This window comes from Marmota monax, unplaced genomic scaffold (genome assembly GCF_021218885.2).
Source record: "Marmota monax isolate L192 unplaced genomic scaffold, Marmota_monax_Labrador192_F-V1.1 WCK01_AAM20220418_F8-fsc00164, whole genome shotgun sequence".
Lineage (NCBI taxonomy): Eukaryota > Metazoa > Chordata > Mammalia > Rodentia > Sciuridae > Marmota > Marmota monax.
Genome location: NW_026693313.1, coordinates 961,815 through 981,298, shown reverse-complemented (window position 1 = coordinate 981,298; position 19,484 = coordinate 961,815). Strand labels below are relative to the sequence as shown.

The 19,484-nt window shown below is 44.3% G+C and overlaps 1 protein-coding gene across 2 annotated transcripts in view; it reads right to left on the bottom strand.

Moving 5' to 3' along the window:
• Positions 1–19,484, bottom strand: part of Tiam2 (TIAM Rac1 associated GEF 2) — a 103,626-nt gene that overhangs the window by 48,297 nt on the left and 35,845 nt on the right. For both annotated transcript variants that reach the window (XM_046456573.2, XM_046456574.2), the window contains 5 exons: positions 14,755–14,916; positions 13,081–13,185; positions 12,768–12,846; positions 12,345–12,437; positions 11,566–11,829 (listed from right to left, as the gene is read on the bottom strand). In XM_046456573.2, coding sequence (XP_046312529.1) covers positions 11,566–11,829; positions 12,345–12,437; positions 12,768–12,846; positions 13,081–13,185; positions 14,755–14,916 — 703 coding nt within the window. The remainder of the gene's footprint in view (positions 1–11,565; positions 11,830–12,344; positions 12,438–12,767; positions 12,847–13,080; positions 13,186–14,754; positions 14,917–19,484) is intronic.

Sequence of the window (19,484 nt, the reverse complement as noted above, 5' to 3'; positions counted from 1 at the left end):
ATTTTAGAGAGAGAGAAATGAACGACTCAACTGTCTTGTCCAGTCCCTTGTTAGGAGTTGCAGTAATGGAAATCAGATCCACCTGCCCCAGCTCACACAGAACAAAGCCGGGGATGAGAGTTCAGACGTGATTCCTGTGGACCTAGCCTTTCACAATGAAAACGCATCTCACTATCAGTTCTGACCTAGCCTGGTGACACAGACGTTCCTGCTCCTTTTTAGTCGTGGTTTTCACTTTATCTAGATCATAAACACCAATCAACCCACTGCAGTTGCAAACAGGACAGATGTGGGACCCTGGCTGGACTCTCAGGCTGCTGGGATGGGTGGTAAGGCTCCTCAGAGCCAGAGCATCCTGTTCCCAGCCCAGCACAGCCAAAGGCCAGCTCAGAGTTCCATGTGCTGAAGTCAGTGGAGACCTCAGTCACATCCCACACTCTCCCTGCAGTAGATCAAGGAAGAGACCTGGAGCCTCAAAGTGTGCGGCGGGGATTCTGCTTATGCCCACAGCCTGCTCTCAGCGACAGCCCTGACACCTTCCTTTTGGTTGTCACTATTTACTCAACACCTGCAATTGACCGAGAAGTGTGCTAGCGCTGTGTCTCTACATCTCTGGCTTCTTCTACCAAGTCCCCGTGTTCACGGGATTTTCAGCAGTAGGTAAATATGTAAGCAGTAGGTGCTAACTCCTCCATCCCGTACACAGGCAGAGTCCTTTCAGAGCTCAAAACGGGGAGAGCCCAGGACTCTCCACCTGCGGGCAGCCCCTGCATTTCACAGAACACAGTCCTAAAGGACAAGTGCAGAGGTGAGTAGAGAGTCTGCCAAATCCCAATCTTGGATTCCTCAAAGACTCATGAAATCTACCTCCCATCTCACCTTGAAACACCCTAGTCTCCTTTCTCAGCTAAGGCAAACTGACCTCCACAAGACCGAAGGACAACCATGGAGTGCTGAAGGCTTGCTGGCCAGGGCCCACCTGACGGCTGGCATTTAAGCCATGAGTACTAAACTTAGGCTTCTTACCAACATTTATAGTCCCTTCTTCCCCTCATTTTTATAAAATAAAAATGATGAAGTTTAATGAACACTCAGAAAATTTTGCTGATACTACCATGAAAAGACACCTAAAGTTCGTAGAAGCCTGACACGTTCATTCATCCACAGAAACGTGAAGTCGGAATTCAATTCACAGCCGGCGATTCAGGAGGGAACACTGTGTTGGAAAGGTAAGTGAAGCAGTGGACAATAATAACGTGTCCCTCCATTCAAATTATTGTGCATCTTCTGCCAGGGCTCTAGCTGTCCTTGGAGAAGAAGATGCACAATAATTTTGCTAACAATGTCACATGTCTATTTCCAAAGAAATTTTCTAGAGCTACCAAGAAGTAACAAAATTGGTTAATCTGAACTTTGTCATTTTCTTCATTTTATGTTAAAGAAGCTAATGACCCCACACACACACCAAAAAAAAAAAAAAGGATTTGTAAATGGATAACTTAAAAATGATCATAGGTGATTACTGTAGCATCAGAAATAAATTTATAAATACAACAGATCATCACTGAATTGTCTGAAAGAAACTGATGCCCTGAAACTGTATTTCAAAGTTTATTTATTTATTTTTACAAACAAATGTGTGTTTGCTTTACACGAGGAGTGAAAGTCTTTAAAGTCGGCAAGTTGGCACTCAAACCTATCATTCTATGTTGCTAATTTTGCTCAATTTTTGTGGAATTTTTCTAGATGGACTTTCACTACAAGCCATTTAAAAATTATCTTGAAGGTAGGTGAGACATGCATCAGAGAGACTTAGCACAGTGTCCCAATGTCCTGGCCAATCATCTCAGAGACTTGCTATTATCCTTTGCTGGAGAGTTTGCTTCCAGATGTTCCCAGGGCTCCATCCCTTACCTCCTTCAAGCCTTTGTTCCAATGTGCCTCTAGTTCTCCTGAAGTCTGCTGGATTTACAATGTCACCCCCTAGTCCCTACTCCAGTTCCTGGCTGCCCTGATCCAACTTCTCCATTCCACTCCTTCCCTGTTATACACTACTTAATTTATTTATTATGCTTTTGCCTATCTTCTATTTCCTGCACTAAAATGTGTAAGAATTTCTTTTAACCTGTTTTGTTGACTGTACACTTTTACAACAGTCCCTGCCACACAATAGCTAGTCACTAAATAACTGTTAAGTGAATGCCTGAAAGAAAAGTTAAAGAAGGCAAATATGTGTTTTCCAGAGACCACCAGTTTCTCAGCTGGGGCTGAGAGTGCTCTCTGCAGGTAATGCAACCTACTGTGGGGGTGAGGGGCTGCATGTGCTGCTTCACGGACCTAACGGAAGGCCTTGAATTCAGAAATAAGGACAAAAGTTCATTTCCCGACTTCAGGGTTAAAAAAAAGAAAAAGAAATTCAGTCAAATTATTTACACCACAGATTAAACCTCAAGGAATAAACAAAGCCAGGATGCCCTTCTTGGCTACAAGTCTGATTTTCTACACTTTAAAACAGACCACAGTTGGGAGGCAGCATAGTTGTTCATGTACCGTGAGAGCAGGATGCTGAATGTGAAGAGCTGGGGACTGCGGTTTTCACATCTCAGTGAATTTCCATATTCTTTATTTATTATTGATGAAATGTTCCAGCAAATATTTATTGAGTGGTTCTGCTTATGTGCTGGGGAGTTATTGATGCTCAAAGAGTACCTGTTGAGGGAGGGCAAGTCCCGCTGCCTACCTATGGGCTCTGGTGGAGGACGGGCAGGGCACCCTGCCACATGCAGCTCCCACCTCCCACCCCATTCCAGGCCTCTGCCGTCTCTCCATGTGGCTGGAGCAGCTCCTATGCCCTTCCCAGCACTGGCACCAGAGTGGCCTGTCTTGCTTACATACAAACATGACCAGCCCTGAGAATCTCCCCCGGCTTCTCTGCCCGACTTCCTAGCCCTGGCCGCCCATCGGGCTGCCCCCTCCCCTTCCTTTTTGCACCACACTGTCCTACAGTCTCACACTCTTCCCCACAGCCAGGCTCCCAGCTCCCTCCCCACTTCCTCAGCCTCCTCCTCTACCCCTTCATGCTTCAGAGTCCAACCAAAGGAGACCCTCCCTCAGAAGTGGCCCTGACCATGCCCACGTGAGTCTTCTGCCCCTCTTGCTGCTGTCTGAAGATTTGAGAAGAGCCCTTCTCAAAGCATGCCCTCTAGCATACTGGGACCAGCGAGATCCTTTCAAGGACTCTCCAAGTTCAAAATTACTCTCAGAATAACAGCATTTGCCCTTTTCTCCAAGGTCATTCCCACAGATAGTGCAGTGCACTGACAGATGACTCTCGCGACATCTCAACACACACATTTTAAGGCAATGACTTCAATCTGTCCTAGGGACCACTACATTCTTCACCGCCACATGCCCAGTCTGAGAAGTATTCCAGTTTCACTTAAGAATGGAATTTCCCCAATGAAGCTGCACGAATTATGAAGCTTTCTACATCTCGACCCTTAAAATGCATCTGAGAAGTGCACACAGCTCTCCTGCCACAGGCCAAAGGAGGGACGTGGGTGGTTGTGAGGAAAAGCACTTAGACAACTGAGTTTCAGACTGAACTCGTGAAACGTGATTTGTACTTAAAAATACAACTAATTGGGGGCTGGGGCTGGAGCTCAGTGGTAGCAGACTTGCCTGACTGTGTGAGGCGCTGGGTTCGGTTCTCAGCACTGCATATAAATAAATAAAATAAAGGTCTATCAACAACTCAAAAACAATTTTAAAATACAATTAATTGAGAATATTTCCTTTAAAATGAACAGAGTGAGCCTTCTAAGAAAACAACTGACAGTATTTGCAGATATAATACAAACTTTCAGGCAAAAATTCGATTCTTGGAAACTTTGTATCTGCCACTATGAGTGTGATAGCTCCCTAATATTTAAAGACTTTTCCAATGAGATTTGATGTGAATTTTTTAATACAGAGTAATAAGACATCCATACTTGAGAGCCACATAACTCAGTGGCCCATATTTTTCAAATAAACAAATGCATGCTATAAAATAATGTATGAGTAAAAGATCCATTTCAACTGCAAGATGACCTACTGGATGTTTGTGACCATGAAGAAAAGTCCACTAACACCGTCTCAGATGCCACGTTGCAACTAACTTTGAAGGACTACTTCTTCAGTTTTGGTGTAATATCAAAAACAGTCTCCACAATTATCAGAAAGGGCTTCCTGAGTGCGTACGTCTGGGTGAGACTGGACCATCTTTAAACAGTGCCACCAGAACACTGCGTGGCAACAAATGGCACAAGGAAACCAATTGAGAGTCCAGTGGTCCTCCGGGAAGATACATGATCAAGAGGTTCGCAAAACTGTAGAACAAAACTACTCTTCTCACCACTTTTTTTTTTTTTTTTTTTTTGGTTTGAAGAAACATTTCATTAAATGGGTTCATTGCAAGTTTAAAATTAAGAAGTATTTTTGAGATTATTCTCAGTTTAAATTTCTAATACAATAAACAGCTATGTAACTAGGGCTCTTTGGGGTCCTCAATGATCTCTAGCAGTAAAGGATCCAGAAGGAGCCCACCAAGTTTGTTGAAACCAGAGTGGTCGCTACAGTGGGTGTCGGTGCCCACGTCACCTGCAGCCAGCACCTAAAGGTAGGGTTGTTTTCTCCATTTTTGCATCTCTGCCATCAAACACAGCACTCGACACAACCATAAACAGGTTACCTTACAGTTCTGGAGGTCGGAAGGCCAAGGCCAGCGGGGCTGGGTTCCCTCTGGACGCCTGGATCCACATAGGGAAACTGTTTCTCTCCTTTCAAGTACCAACTTCCAAAGGCCGCCTGCAGGGTGTGGCTCGTGGTCCGGTCACACTGACTCATAGGACACAGCTCCTGGCTCTGGCCTTCCTGCTCCCTCCTGGGTGGACTCTGCGCCACCCAGATAACCCAGAGTAATACCTCTTCTCGGGCCCCTCACTTCCTCCCGTCCACAAAGCTCCTTTTTCCATGTAAGTCTCTGCTGCCACATTTGCTGTTCTGAGGATTAGGGTCTGGGCACTTTGAAGGAGGCCCTTGTTCTGCCTCCCACAGTCACATACTAAGGCAGTGCTATAAAAACAAAGCAGGAAAATACCCCACCATTCCCCCCAACTTTAAGCTTCCCCAGACCAGAATGAGAAAGACACTAAGAACAACGACTGCCCCTGAAGGAGAAACTCAGGGGCTGAGAACAAAGCAGGAGGAATTAATCCATTTTCTTTAACACACATATTGTAGCCATGTGCCAGCACCACCTAGTGTTTTCCTCTTATTTCCTCACTAACCCCACAAAAATCCCAGACCACTTTACAGTTGCTGTAACTCTGAACAGAGGGGTCACGTGACTTGCCCAAAGCCACACATCCAGGAAGCAGAAGAGCCTGAGCCAGGACTTGAACCCAGGATGTCTGGTTAATGTCCATGCTTTTAACCACTGCGCCACCCAATCCCAGGGCACTTGGTGTGGCTGTTCAACCTTCTACACTGCTGGGATTTCATACCATGCACGTGTATTACCAATCCCAAAAAACAGAGGAGGCTGTCAACCAAACAGTTGTCTGTAATAGAGAGAGCTAAAAAGGAGATACCAGGATGTGGTCCTTCTGGACCGTTTTATTCCTTCATAGGGAGGAACAGAGTCAGGAACATAATCCTTTTTTTTTTAGCCCAATACAAAAGAAGAGGATCCGAGGTGGAAATACAGAGGAGTATCATTTGGCAGCCAGAGCTTGAACGTCCACAGGAATAGAGGGGTCTGCTTCTTCTTTTCCTTATGCAACAGGCTATGAGGATTCAGCCAGCCTGGACTCAGAGAACTACACGCCACAGAGGTCTGGCTCACTCTGTGTGCACAGGAGATGAGGCAGGGCGTCAAGAAGGCTCAGATCTCTCTAAAAGTGGCACGCTTCGAATGTTCCACACACCGCCCTTCCAAGGAAGGTTCCTTAGCTTTTCACCTAAATGGTGTACTTGCACTTAATGGTCAGAGAAAGAACACAAAACTGGCTTTTACTAAAAATGCTGGCAAACTCTGGGCAGCTTCTGCCCTGGCCACAGCACTGCCCCACCCTCCTTGCTGAGGGGCATCGCCTCACTACCAGCCATCCCGGTGCAGGCCACAGGACATTATTGTGTCTGCTATACCCCTAGAGGTGACCCGTGAGGACTGACCATCAGTATCTATGGCTTCCCAATGCTGACACGTGCTTGGGCTTTACAGGGAACTTACAGTCACTCACTCACTCACTCTTTTCCCCAAATCATTTTTTATTATTTATTTTTCAGGGGACTTCCAATCATTAAAAACAATAAGACCCGCAGGAATGAAGCCATAGTGTGAGAAAACAGAGCTGACAGGCTGGTGTGGGTTTCCAAACCACACTCCAGAGGTCATCAAAGGACCAGGTGAGTCCTCTGAACTCCACCAGAGGCAGGGAAGGTGGTGGTGTTTTCCAGATGGCGCCACAATCTCCTGTAAATCCCACAAGCTGCCCAGCAGTCTGACCCGCCTTTTCCCATGATCTCTGCCTGCCACCTCTGTGCAGGCCACCGGCTCCGTGGGAGACTCCCTTGCCTCCTCTGGGCGTAGAACCTGTGCGTGAGCAGTGCCCAGATCAAATGCCAACCCTCTAGAAATCTCAAGGGCGCTAGAAATCTCTTGGGCCCTCATGCTGCGGGTCCAGTCCTCAACTGTGCACTCCTCCGCTCTCTAATTCATCTTCACATGCCAAGGTCAAATCCCACTCCGACCCCTGTTCTCCTCACCACAAAAGTTTTGATTTTTAATGTATTTTATTATTCACAAGTATTTCCACTCAACTGCAAGTTTTTTGAGATTATACAATGAATTCATCCTTACATACCCAGGTCAAATAAGTGAATGGCAAGAGTGAGAAAAAGGGAATCAGACTCCCAAACAGAATTCAGCAAGGGAATGAGTCCTCAAGGTCTTAATTCTCCCCACAGCTAACAGAAAGCCACATACTCCATTCTGGTGATGCACAGCACTAAAACCTCCTTTCAGAGTGCTTCTAAGGAACTACTTAATCTGAGACCAAAGTTCCAAGTCCTGACAAAACCGATATTTCCCAATCAGCTTTTTAAAAAAAAAAAAATTTAAAAATGCATCTCCCTTCTTCAGGAACACTAATATGTTTTTATATCTTGGAGTTGAGGGTGTCAGCCAGACAGACTCAGTAATAGCGGTTTTACACACAAACAGTGTGTTCTCCAAGCTAAATGCTATTAGTCATCCTAAACAAAATGCCCTCACTCTCACAAACAGGAAATGAGTGGCCTGGCCCCATCACAGCCAGCTCTGTAAGACTTTCCCCTGGTGAAAAGCTGTACCGTGGACACACACATCCCCAGGAGCAATGCATCCAGGAGAGTAAACTCACATCTAAGTGGCTTCTTCTCAAAAAGAGAGAGGTTCAAAGGGAGCCTGAGGCTTGAGAGGAACCCTCACCACTGGGGACACATTCGCTGGGTCTGCCCTGGCCTTTCCCATTTCATCTCCCGTTAAACACACCCCCACACTACACCAAGGCATCAAGAGCATGTGTCAAAGCCACGAGTCCAGTGTTGACATAAGGACCTTGTTCAGGAACTCTGTGTCCAATGAGACTTCCCTAAAAGCTGCTGGAATTGTTCAAAGGATGGCAAACACTAGAAAAGAGATTTTCATGCATAATTCATAAAAGCTCATGAACAGGAATCCAGCATAACCAGGCCTGGAACACCCGGTCCCATCAATGATGGCCTTGTTGGCACTAAAATAACTAAAATTCCCTCTGGGGAATTCCAGTGGTGAAATTAGTTCTCCCTATAAAAAGTCTTTACAGATGATATTTCAGCTCAAGTCAAATACAGCTCATGGACATTCCCTCTTCCTATGAATATTAGAACAGGAATTAAAGGCAAAAATCAAAGAGCCATTCACTTCTTCGGGGGCTAAGGAACTTCCTATGGAACACAGATCAGTTCTCAGTATCTGGTCAGTGAGGACGTCAGGAAGGGAAGCTGATGACTGGGAATCCTCTGCTTCTTGGTGGATTCACCTACTGAATAGAACAGTCTCCTGAGCAAGGGCTGAGGAGCAAGTGAGGCGAGTTAACCAGTCCACTTGCTGCTTTCTGACCACTACAGAGGACAGTGGTGGCAGTTTGAGGCACATATTTCCTAACCGAGAGAACACCCCACCTGAGCACAACAGTTACCTTTTGCTATAATCTCCTTCAATTTTTAAGAACTCAAAGAGAGGGGCTGCTTAGATCCAGGCTTGCCTCCTGTAGATTACTGGCCATGAGGCAGTGTGAGTGCACGCACTGACCAGGTGTGGCCATTGGGGGGCCACCCTGGTTGGCTAAAAGTGGAGCCTGCACTGCCCCAAATCACCTGAAGGAGGCGCTCTCATAGCAGGACCCATCAAGCAAGTCTCACTCACTGTGGAGTTTGAGACCCATTTCCCTGAATGTTATACATACAGATCAAGCAGCCTTCAATACCAGTAGAACCCATCTTTTCTTTAAAAAAAAAAAAAAAAACAAGATCCTAAACAGCAACCCACAACCACTTCCCTGGCTCTCATGTCACTGTGACTAACACTTCTTTTAGACACAGATAGAGACAAATAATTTTTCCCCCTCTACTCAAACCTAATCAAGAGACTAAGGTTAACCAACATAAATGTCTGGATATCTGACAAAATCCAAAATAGACCAAAAGCCCGAAGCTCCATGTAGCTTTCCCCCAGGACCTCACACATTCAAACACTCAATAGGGAGGAGGTCAGTAAATATTCCAAATATGACCAAACAACCAGTTAATGCTTCCTTCCTCCTCCATCTTCTGATATTCTTATAAAACAGGTCTTCTCTCCCAGGGAGTCCTTAACAGACAGAGAAGTGGCCTTTCTGGGCAAGGAAGCAGAGCTGTCCTTCCCTCTTCCCAAGTACCCAGACACGGTCTAGAAATGACCACTGCTAAGCATAAACCAGAATTGTGTTAATAACTGGTTTTCAAAGGCATTTAAGTTTTTATCTGTGCCAATTTAATTTTTTTGTTTTTTTTTTTTTTTTAGAAAGAAAACAGGATTACCGTTTTCTGCTTCACTACAAAAGCAAATCAAAGTAAGTTTCAATAAAATGTTAAGCTGCAAAGGCGAGGGAAGCGGGAGAATCAGGGTTTCAGACAAGGGGTGGTTATAGGTGTTTATGTGGCAGGTGGTCCCCAGAGCAGCAGAGAGAAACTGGCAGAAGCCCATGAACAGTGTGAGGCATCTCTATGTGCACCGGGGCGCCCCCCAGGGGCCACTCGAAGAACAGCATGGAGCCTCTGCAAGGGAGGAGGAAGAGGGGTAGCACCCCCCACCAGGCCCCCCAAACCAGACTCAAGCCCCACTCTCACTGGGCCTGCACATTTGTCCTCACAGCCCCTCAGAAATGCCACAAACGCAGGCTTCTTTTAACACAGAGATGTTTTGTACAAATGAGAAGTTTGCTCTTTCTTTTCTCTTTCAGTTTCTTACCTGCCCACCCCATATTTTACATCCACCCTGCTACCTTCAGAATGAATAGGTTTCCTTCTGAAGTGTTCATTCACAGGCCGTTAACTTCCTTCCCAAGTGACGCAACTATCCCAAAAAGAAAGAAAAATAATTATGTTTGCAAAGTGTGTGGAGAAGCTGGCCCCTGTGCCTGTTTTCTTTCCAGCACAAGCACATTACTATGGAACAGTCACCTGGAGCTCAGGAAAGGGGACAAACACCACCACCTAGGGCAGAAGGGATGGCACACTGCCTGGGATGCTGTCACCCTCCAAGGAACATAGTCCCACCAGGAAACCAGGAAGGGAGGGTCTAGTGGCTCTCCCTGGCTGGTGGGGAAGCCCCGTCCAGGGAAGAAATCTGCACATGTGGGCGCTGCAGCCATGTAGACGGGCACCAGCGGTAAGGCCAGCTATGGACAAGCCCGGCTGCGGCTGGCTAGCCAAGTGACCTGTGCTCACAGCTCCTCGGGGAAGTTATCAAAGTCCAGACCACCAGAGAGGGTCTTAGGACGAGGACTAGAGCGGCCATCTGACACACCCAGGACCACCTTTCCATCCTGTTTCCTTGCAGAAAGTGGTAGACAAGCCTACCTCACCTGCTTCATTCTATTAAAAAAAAAAAAAAAAAAGGTAAATTCGACCCTTGTGCTGCTTTCTATAGGAATTCACTTATGAAAGTATCAAAAGTATAATAGACTCTTCAGTGATTCCTTATTGTGATAAAACGCACAGAGGTATAACACAGGAAGTGCACACATCCCTCAAGAGTAATGAATCCAGCAAAGCGACACACGCACAGATTATGTGGAACACTCAGGCTTGTGACAGCAGCCAGCAGGTTGAGTGATGGCCTAATATGGCACGTAATTAATGAGTTCCATCATAACTTTTTGTTTTATGATGCTCCCTTTTATATCCCAATAGTCAATTTAATAGCATTTTAAATGGGAAGAAAACCACAAGAGAGGAGGAGAAAGCATTAGGTATCTTATTGAATCACAAGTCTTACAATCTGATTTTTTTAATTCCAAAAGTGACCTAATAAACTTGCTTTATAATTATATCCATCCTTTTCTTTGGGGTTTTTCATTTATTTTTGGTAATCATGCAAAGGCTTTGATTGAGATACATTGTCATTTTAGTTAAGTATTGTGTTCCCAGGATGAGGACCCTGTCTTGGGCTCCTCTGAAGCTTGACCTCAGGGACACAGAGTGCTACCTCTCATGTTCCCAAATAGTTGGAGCCTCTAATCCATTAAATTGCAGCATAGGCAATATGCATGAGCAATAACTTCAGAAATTTAAGCTTTGGGATGATTTCCTCAGATGGAAATTTTACCTTGAGAAAAATACACTGGCATCAAATTTTTCAGTTTTAGGCCTTCACCAAGTTTTGAAATTCACAACCTATGTTGAAAGTTTCCTGCTTACTGAGAAAGCATCTGACAAGAAATGAACCACTTTGGCTGCTACAAGAGCCAGTATAGTGCTCAACAGGGGCCTGCCCTAGACCCAAAAGAGTAAGGAAAAGCCCTCGACCTCAGCTTTTATGCAGGCCTTCACCTGCCTTCCATCACGGGCAACTGTGGTACTAAATACCGTGGGTGAGCTGAAAGAGTCTGCAATTTTAAAGAATATTCTGTGCAAAAATTATTAATTTGGGGTCTGAGGTAGTGGTTTAGTGGTAGAGCACTTGCCTAGCACAGGTGAGGCACTGGGTTTGATGCTCAGCACCACATTAGTAAAATAAATAAAATAAAGGTATAAAAAATTACTTTCTATTTTCAGGAAAGCACCATAACTACCAAAATGCATGGACTCTTGCTACAATCTATTCCAGTTGGCATCTGTGTTCCTCTCTTAACAAAATAGGAAGGATTCTTTGAAAAGTTTGTATCATCTGAGTTTGCGACAATGTATCAGCCTGAGAAAAAATACCAGCCAGTAAGAAGGAAGAGGACGCAGACTTACCATTTGCTGTATTCTTTTTAAAGTTGTCCAAGAATTCCTCCAGCAGTTGGGACTGGTTGGGAGAGGGCAGCAGACCCTTCTGGTCCCTGGAGAACAGGTCACTGTCCGACCAGGAAGTACACAGGGTTGCTTTTGTGTCCAGAGGCCGGGCAATCAAAGTGAGTCCAACGCTCTTCTCAGAAAACAGGGCCTCCATCTGCTTGAGGTCAAGATCAGACACAGCTTCCCCATTTAAGGTCATGATTTCATTGCCCTTTCTCAATCCTGAGCAGCAGCATAGGGAAACAGGAAGAAAACAGGTTATTGAAATATCTGGAAGTCTGCAAACTCAAACCGTGCACCCTGAGGGATGGTTTTGCCTGTTGCTTCCCTCAGAGAAAGAACCACATCTTACAGTAGCTAGAAGCCACTCAGAGCCACAGCACTAAAGGGAAGAGTTCTGACATGACACAATTTGCAGAGCCACTGATTGATGAATGTTCTGAGGGCAAATGCCCTGGGAAATGGAGTTTGCTTTATCTGTGTCTGCCTGCCTCTCATACTCTCTCCCTCCATCTGTACACATGAACGCATGCTCTCTCTTTTAAAATGTACATGTGCATGCACACAAGCTTTCTGTGTCTATATACACATGCATTTTCAATTAAACTCTTAAGTTTATTTTCTTTAAAATTGCGGGAGAAACCATTTTTTGACAAAACAAAACAAAAAATTGCACAAAGTAGACCACATTTCTACAGTTTGAGAGTTAGAGAGAACAGACATGGTGCCACACGGACCTCCCCCATATGCCAAGCCATCAGGGAGAACGTCACTGATAAATATCCGGCTGAGATGCTGGTGCTCGTCCACCTGGGCTGTGACTGCAAACCCTGGGAATGAAAAGAAAAGTTAAATTCACCTCACCCCTCCACTTCCCCAACCCATTGGCAGTATTTCCTTGAACATTTGTCTGCTGGTAAATTCACAGTGTTATTACTGTGGCTACTCATCAATGTTCATATTCATTCTTTTCATTACTCAGGCCTTGTTCCCAAATATTGACATATTTTATTCTAGTAATGTAAATAGTAATGTAAAAAAGAGAAAGGAAGTTCAGAATCTACTGTCATTCTCTGAAAACGTGAACATAAAACAACAAGGTCCAAAGATGGGGGGTGGGGACCAGCAAGGCCGAGTGGCACAGAGCTCCCTGCACTTACCAAAGTCAGACACACTCCCCGTCTTCGTGAGCTGCACATCATAAATGTTTAGTGGAAAGACTTCTATTTCATCATAAACCTGCAAACAGCAGAAACAACAAAATCAGAGGTTTGATATTATGGTATCTTGGATTATTTTTTACTTTTTTTTCCATAACAAAACAAGAAAGCTATCAACAAACTACACTTTAGATGAGGGACATTTCCAAACCATGTGCGAAATTTAAGCCATTTTCCCTCAAAATTACATTTTTCAAACCCAAAAGGCCTCAGATATGATTCAGATTCCCTTTTCCATAGTTAATGCACTCACCTGTTCTTGCATGTATTCACCCAGGGCAGGAATATAGCACTCGAAGCTCTCATCAACTAATTTTCGAAGTTGAAGTCCATAGTGACTGGGTTCCAAGTGCCTCATCTAGGAAAAAAAAAAGACAGGAATTCAGATTTTAAATGTTCTTTCCAAATTTATCATTGTTCAGCAGGCCCATTAAAATCAAAGTAGAAATCTCTTTTTTTAAAAAAAAAAAGAAAAGACTATAAACCAGGCATAGTGGCACATGCCTGTAATCCTAACAGTCTGGGAGGTGAGGGAGGAGGATTGCAAATTCAAAGCCAGCAACAGCAACTTACAGAGACTCTCAGCAATTTAGCAAGACCCTGTTTCAAAATTAAAAAAAAAAAAAAAAAAAAAGAACTGGGGACATGGCTTAGTGGTTAAGTGCTGCTCCTGGGTTCGATCCCTATCGTGCACACGTACACACACACACACACACACACACACACACACACACAGACTATATAATTTGCTGAGTTTAAAACTATAAAAGAGCTCAAATTTTATGTAAGAAATAATAGACAAATAATCATTTCTAGGAAATGATTTTTCTCTAAATGATTTTATCATTAAATGCAAGGGATGCATTTAATGATAAAATTAAGGTAAAACAAATCTGATGGTAGAATATACTTTGCTATAATGGTAAACGCTGTCTCTTTATATATTGGTTGAATGTAACTTTAAGTGGCTTCCCATAACTAAAGTAGATGTGAATAATCTCAGGTTCTACAGACCTCAAAATTGGGAATTTCCCACCATATAATTTCTCAAAAGAAAAATGTACAAATACACATTCTTTCTCCCACCCTATACATTTTCAACACTGAGAAGTTTACTCAGGCCTATGAATACCACTGTTGTTTTTCTGCATTAAAAACCTCTCATACTGGAACAAAAGGCACATACGTTTCTGAGGCTGCAGGGTACATATGTAAACATATAGAATCCTAAAGCCTCAAGTCAAAATGACAGGAGAGTACTAAAAGCAACCATCAGCCTTATCTATTGCCTGCATGTGGTACAGAGTCACCAACTCTACATGTAGCCTTTTTTCTCCATTACACACATTACACACTCTCAATATTTAACTTCGATATTTAAGCTCTACTGTGCCACCTGGTGGTCTGAAAGCTTCCGAGCTTCCTTTGTGAATGGATTTCATCTGGCTGCAGGCTGTCTTTAACACTTATCATGTACTTCCTTTTCAGACTAGGAATAAAGTCTAGTTTGAATAATGAATAAAACATCATCTTGTGTCAATCTCCATGAAGCAACTGTGAATGGTATCGAGTTACTTATTTTGTCTGGAGAAACCAGGTAAAAGGATTTAAGATAATATCAAAGCACTTCACATTTATACCACCTTCATAACAGAGTACCATCTCCAGGTAACTGAAGTGGCAATACACATGAGAATCATCCTAGGTGTAAAGGTATTTAGAATTTAGATAGAATACTCAGGTTCTTCATGGAGGTGAACAACTCATTCTGCTGAAGGGATCAAAGAAGGCAAATAAATATATCAACTAGTACACCAACATGCTCCCTCTGTAGAAGCCTTTTACACTACACCAAATTAAAAGGGACAGGAGTGTGGCAATTAATTCTATTCATAAGTATATTTGTGCAGTAAAACCCATTCATTACCTTGCATGCCAAGGTCAAAACGTCTTCCACTCTGTGTTCTGGCTTGATGGTTACAGTGACTCCTTGATTGTCCTGAAAGTGAATGTAAGCCTGGATTTCCCACGTGATGTCGCGGGGAGCACCATCTGCTGCTGACCCATATAGATGCAGAAGTTCATCCACCTGTTTTGAGATACGGGAAGAAAGCGCACACAGGTTAGACACTCAAATGAAGGAAACTCCTGAAAAACTGTCCCCTTGATTTATGAAGTGGTTATCATAAGCCCCTCCACACTCCTCCTGTAGCAGCTTCTCACAACCTCTGGGTAGCGCAGCCCGTTTCCCCCTGGTCCACGTGGGTGAGACTGAGGCCCAGCAAGGGTGCAAGATCAGCAGACTCCTGTTCTTTCCACTCTACCTTTCTCCACGCAGATCAAGACAGAACACCAAAATCCATTCAGGGCTACCTGGTGTGCAGTCTGACTGCTCAAGATCTATGTTTGAGAAGGTCCACTGTGAAACTTGCATCTAAACTACGATCCTCCTCAAACCTCATCCACGACCTCTGCTCTCCGCCTGCATCCTGAGGCTGAAGTGCACTTCACTTAATCCAAGAACAAGTTTCCTCGAGTTTCTAATTGCTTTTTAAAAACTAACCCGAGTCCAGAGGAAGTCTTTCGGCTGTTTTCTGTGTAGGCACTCTGGAAATCACCCCCAAATACCATCTTTAGGAGGCTTTTCCAAATGGCTTACTTTCCTAAATTTCACTGTCACAGTCATTGGATAATTTCATGCTAATGTGTTCTATGATTTATTAAAGAATAGTTAACGGGGCTGGGGATGTGGCTCAAGCGGTAGCGCGCTCGCCTGGCATGCGTGCGGCCCGGGTTCGATCCTTAGCACCACATACAAACAAAGATGTTGTGTCTGCCGAAAACTAAAAAATAAAAAAATAAAAAAAAAGAATAGTTAACATTTATTAAGCAATTCAGAAATGTTTTTCTCAGGCTAGGTTCTTGTATTTTCATTGTGATCAAAAGTAACAGACTCTATCACTTAGGCAGCAAAGAGCAGCCTAGGGCAAGCCATTTAAGTGGCTAAGCCTCAGCTCCTATTCTGTCAAAGGGGATTATTATAATTACTTGAGTTTGTTCACTAACCATACACACTTCTGTGAACAAAGGAATTCATATATGTGAAGATGTCTGATATACTAGAAAACGTCACATATTGAGTCAATGTTTTCACATGGGTCATACCCCAAAATTACCATGGATGGGTGATTTTACATTTAATTCCATTAATCTTTTAAATACAAAGCAAAAGATTCTCCTCTATAGGATTTAAATACTAGAATAAAAACAATAAAGAAATTCAAAAGAACGGGTTTGGGCAGAGCCAGGGAAGAATCCATCTTTCTGAGTCGTCTTTTTGACACTTTTGGATCTGTCACGAATCCATCACTTCCATCACATTTTCCTGGAAGGATGATCACAGCCAGAATGATTGTCCCCTCATGTGCCAACATGAAGGAAAAGAGACAAAGGAGCAGATGCCTGGAGCCAAGGATGCCAGGAACCAGCCGGGACACCACCATCTCCTGAAGGCTCCAGGCCCACACCAACCACAAGCTTTCCCAGTTCATTCTTCCAGGGACCTCTACGTGGGCAGTGATTCAACCAGGTGCCTGGGCAGCAGCCCTGCAAGCGCCACCTCTTAAACTACTGTTGCGACTCAAACTAAAACCCCAGCAGAGGGCGCTGTGGAGTAAGAAACCACAGAAGACCAGTTACTGTGCTGGGTGACTTAATGCTGCACTTTCAGATCAGAACAGGAAAAATGTGACTGAGGTTAACAGCTAGAGGAGAAACTTGAGAAATATAAATCCACAGCCATGCCTTGCTGCCCTGTGGCCCCATCCCCTGCCATCCGCCATAGGAGTAGCTACAGATCCATGCCCCACCAGACGGCCCTCTCAGGTGGGCACCACCATGACATACTATTTTCAGGTGAGAAAAAGAAGGTGCAGAAAATCCTAGAAACTTAAATCCTAAGCCCGCTGAACCTGTGTATGTCTCTCCATGGGGATCTGAACCCTGAAGTCTGGTTTTAGCCTCTGCATAACACCCTCACCCTGCACAGAAATGTCACCCTGGTGGCTAACTCCTTGTAGAGGGGACATGACCTAACATTCCTGATTTCTTTCATTATCACACATGCCAGTTCCAGTCAAACAAACTGGCTCACCTGACTTTCCCCAAAAAGGAGTAGCTACAGATCCATGCCCCTTTCAATTTCCTTGCCTACCTCACAGCTTCGGCGCTGAAATCACACGTCCTCCAACCCTTTTTCAATGCCACCCCTTCCTCTGAAATGCCTCCTTCCTCTGCCCCACCTATCCCTAATTCCGCTCCCCTAGATGAGCCCACTTGCCTATTCCTGGCATAATGTGTGTTTAGCAAAGCCCAGCTCACACGATGGTCAGCTGCAGGTCCTTCCACCTGGGGTGGTCAGAGGAATGACAGCACAGGTTTTGACCTCCTCATCCCTAGCCTCCATCAGCCCTTACCATGGTGCACTATACCCACAACACCACAGCTCACGGGGTGCCCAGCCCATGGGTGCTGGGTTGGATGCAACTAGAAATTTGCACCCTACACAGGCTTCGAAGGTGAAGGTCATCTATTGGCCAAATACGATTTAAGGCTGTTTTTTTGTAATGGCAGGTCCTTAACACCCCCAAATTTAAAGAGAACAAATCAACAGATTATTAAAGGGAAGAAATATTGAATGAAAGAAAAGTACAAAGGTAAATAGAGAAATAGAAGGAAAGACAAGAGATAAGTCCTATTATATTCAATTATTTTTAAATTTGGCTTTTTGCCTACAGCTACTCTGAGGCTTCATTTCTTGAGTCTATACTGTTAACTAAGCTCTAGTGAATAATACAAGATGCCCATCAAAGCCAAGGCCATCAAAGTTCACACTTTCTCAATAGACCCGACAGTGAAAAATTAGATGAGATTTTTGCTCACACACACACACACACACACACACACACACACACACACCACAAATGCATGTAATACAAAAAAAAAAAAAAAAGTAAAAACTGCTGGGTGTGGGCTGAGGTGATAGCTCAGTGGTAGAGCACTTGCCTGGATTCGTTTCTCAGCACCGCATATAATAAAAACAAAGGTTCACTGACACTAAAAAAAAAAAAATTTAAAAAAAAAAAATCCGCCAGTGTGGTGGTGCATGTCTGTAATTCCCGGGACTCAGGAGGCTGAGGCAGGAGGATCACAAGTTCCAGGCCAGCCTCAGCAACTTAGCAAGGCCCTAAGCAGCGTAGTGAGAACTTATCTCAAAATAAAAAATAAAAGGGCTGGGGATGTTGCTCAGTGGTTAAGCACCCTGGGTTCAATCCCTGGTACCAAAAACATAATAAATAAATAAAACCTGATTATTCAAAGAAAGCTTCAAGAATGTGGAACTAATTAATTAGAACTAGAAAACAAACCTACTTGATGATTACAGATCTTCTAGGTTGTTGAGAGCTTTCCCCTTTGGAGAGAAAGCTGGATGGATTCCCTTGAGAAAGGTCAATGCTATCTAAGCTAAAAATACACATGCTTTAGTTTCAATAAGCCAGATAAATATTCTGACATTCTTTTCATAAAAGGAATAGAGAATCTTGAAAACAAACAAAAACTTGTTTCCATCTGGAAAATTCTTTTCCCAACATATCCTTTGCAAAGGTATTACATTAAATCTGTTTTAACCACTCACCCAGAATCCCCCCAGTGGCTACCTATCAAGACTGCTGCCTATCCACACCACCTCCCTGTGTCCCATTAAAAACTTCCAACTGTTTGTTCAAGTTTCCAGTCTCTGGAGAACACTGATGAAGGTGGCAAAGATACACGAACAGGAAGACAATCTGGTTCAGGACCAGCCTGGCTAGGCCTGGCTAGCCTGGTCACCATGTCTCTGCACTTCTGTTTCTTTACCTTTACGAGATTAAAAACACCAGCCTCACAGGGAGACAGGAGAACGGTGTTTGAAAGACACACTCTGAAGACTTTCAGAAGGGCAGCGTGGACGGGGGCACTAGGTTGTTCTACCCATAACCATTTTTAAATGAAATGGCAGTTCAAGGATGGCCATGTCAGAACTGCAGGGGAGTCATCCCGTTAAAAAAAAAAAAAAAATCCGGGCAACCCAGGAGAGTGGGGCCACTGACGCCTAGAGCACCTTGCCCTCCAGCTCGCCCTGGCCATCATGACGCGGGAACAGAGCGATCTGCAGCCAATCGGCAGCCACAGCACCCTGAGCAGTTAACACTTGCAAATCTGCTGCTCCCTCCTTGCAGGGCGCCGTCTCTTATTATTATTACTTGAATGGTCCTGAAACCACATGTCAGATTCCTTCTGCTCAGTATGGAAACCCGCGTGTTCTCACAGCAGATGCTTTTGGATCAAATGCCTGGTAATTACTACTTGGATCACGGGAGGGGAGCGAGTAGCAAAGTCGCAATCTGGCTGTCACAAATGGGCCGGCACCGCCACAGTTGCCGATAAAAGGAAAGTCTATTAGCAAGTGAGATGAGGAGCCAGGCACAAAAGGAGGTATGTGCTCTGGGTGTCCTTAGCAGTGAAGTGTCACAGAGGCCCAGTGTTTACTTCCTTCTTGGGCTGGTGCCCGAGCATCATTTGGAAGGAAGGGAGACAAAGCCCCGGATGGCCAGTTGT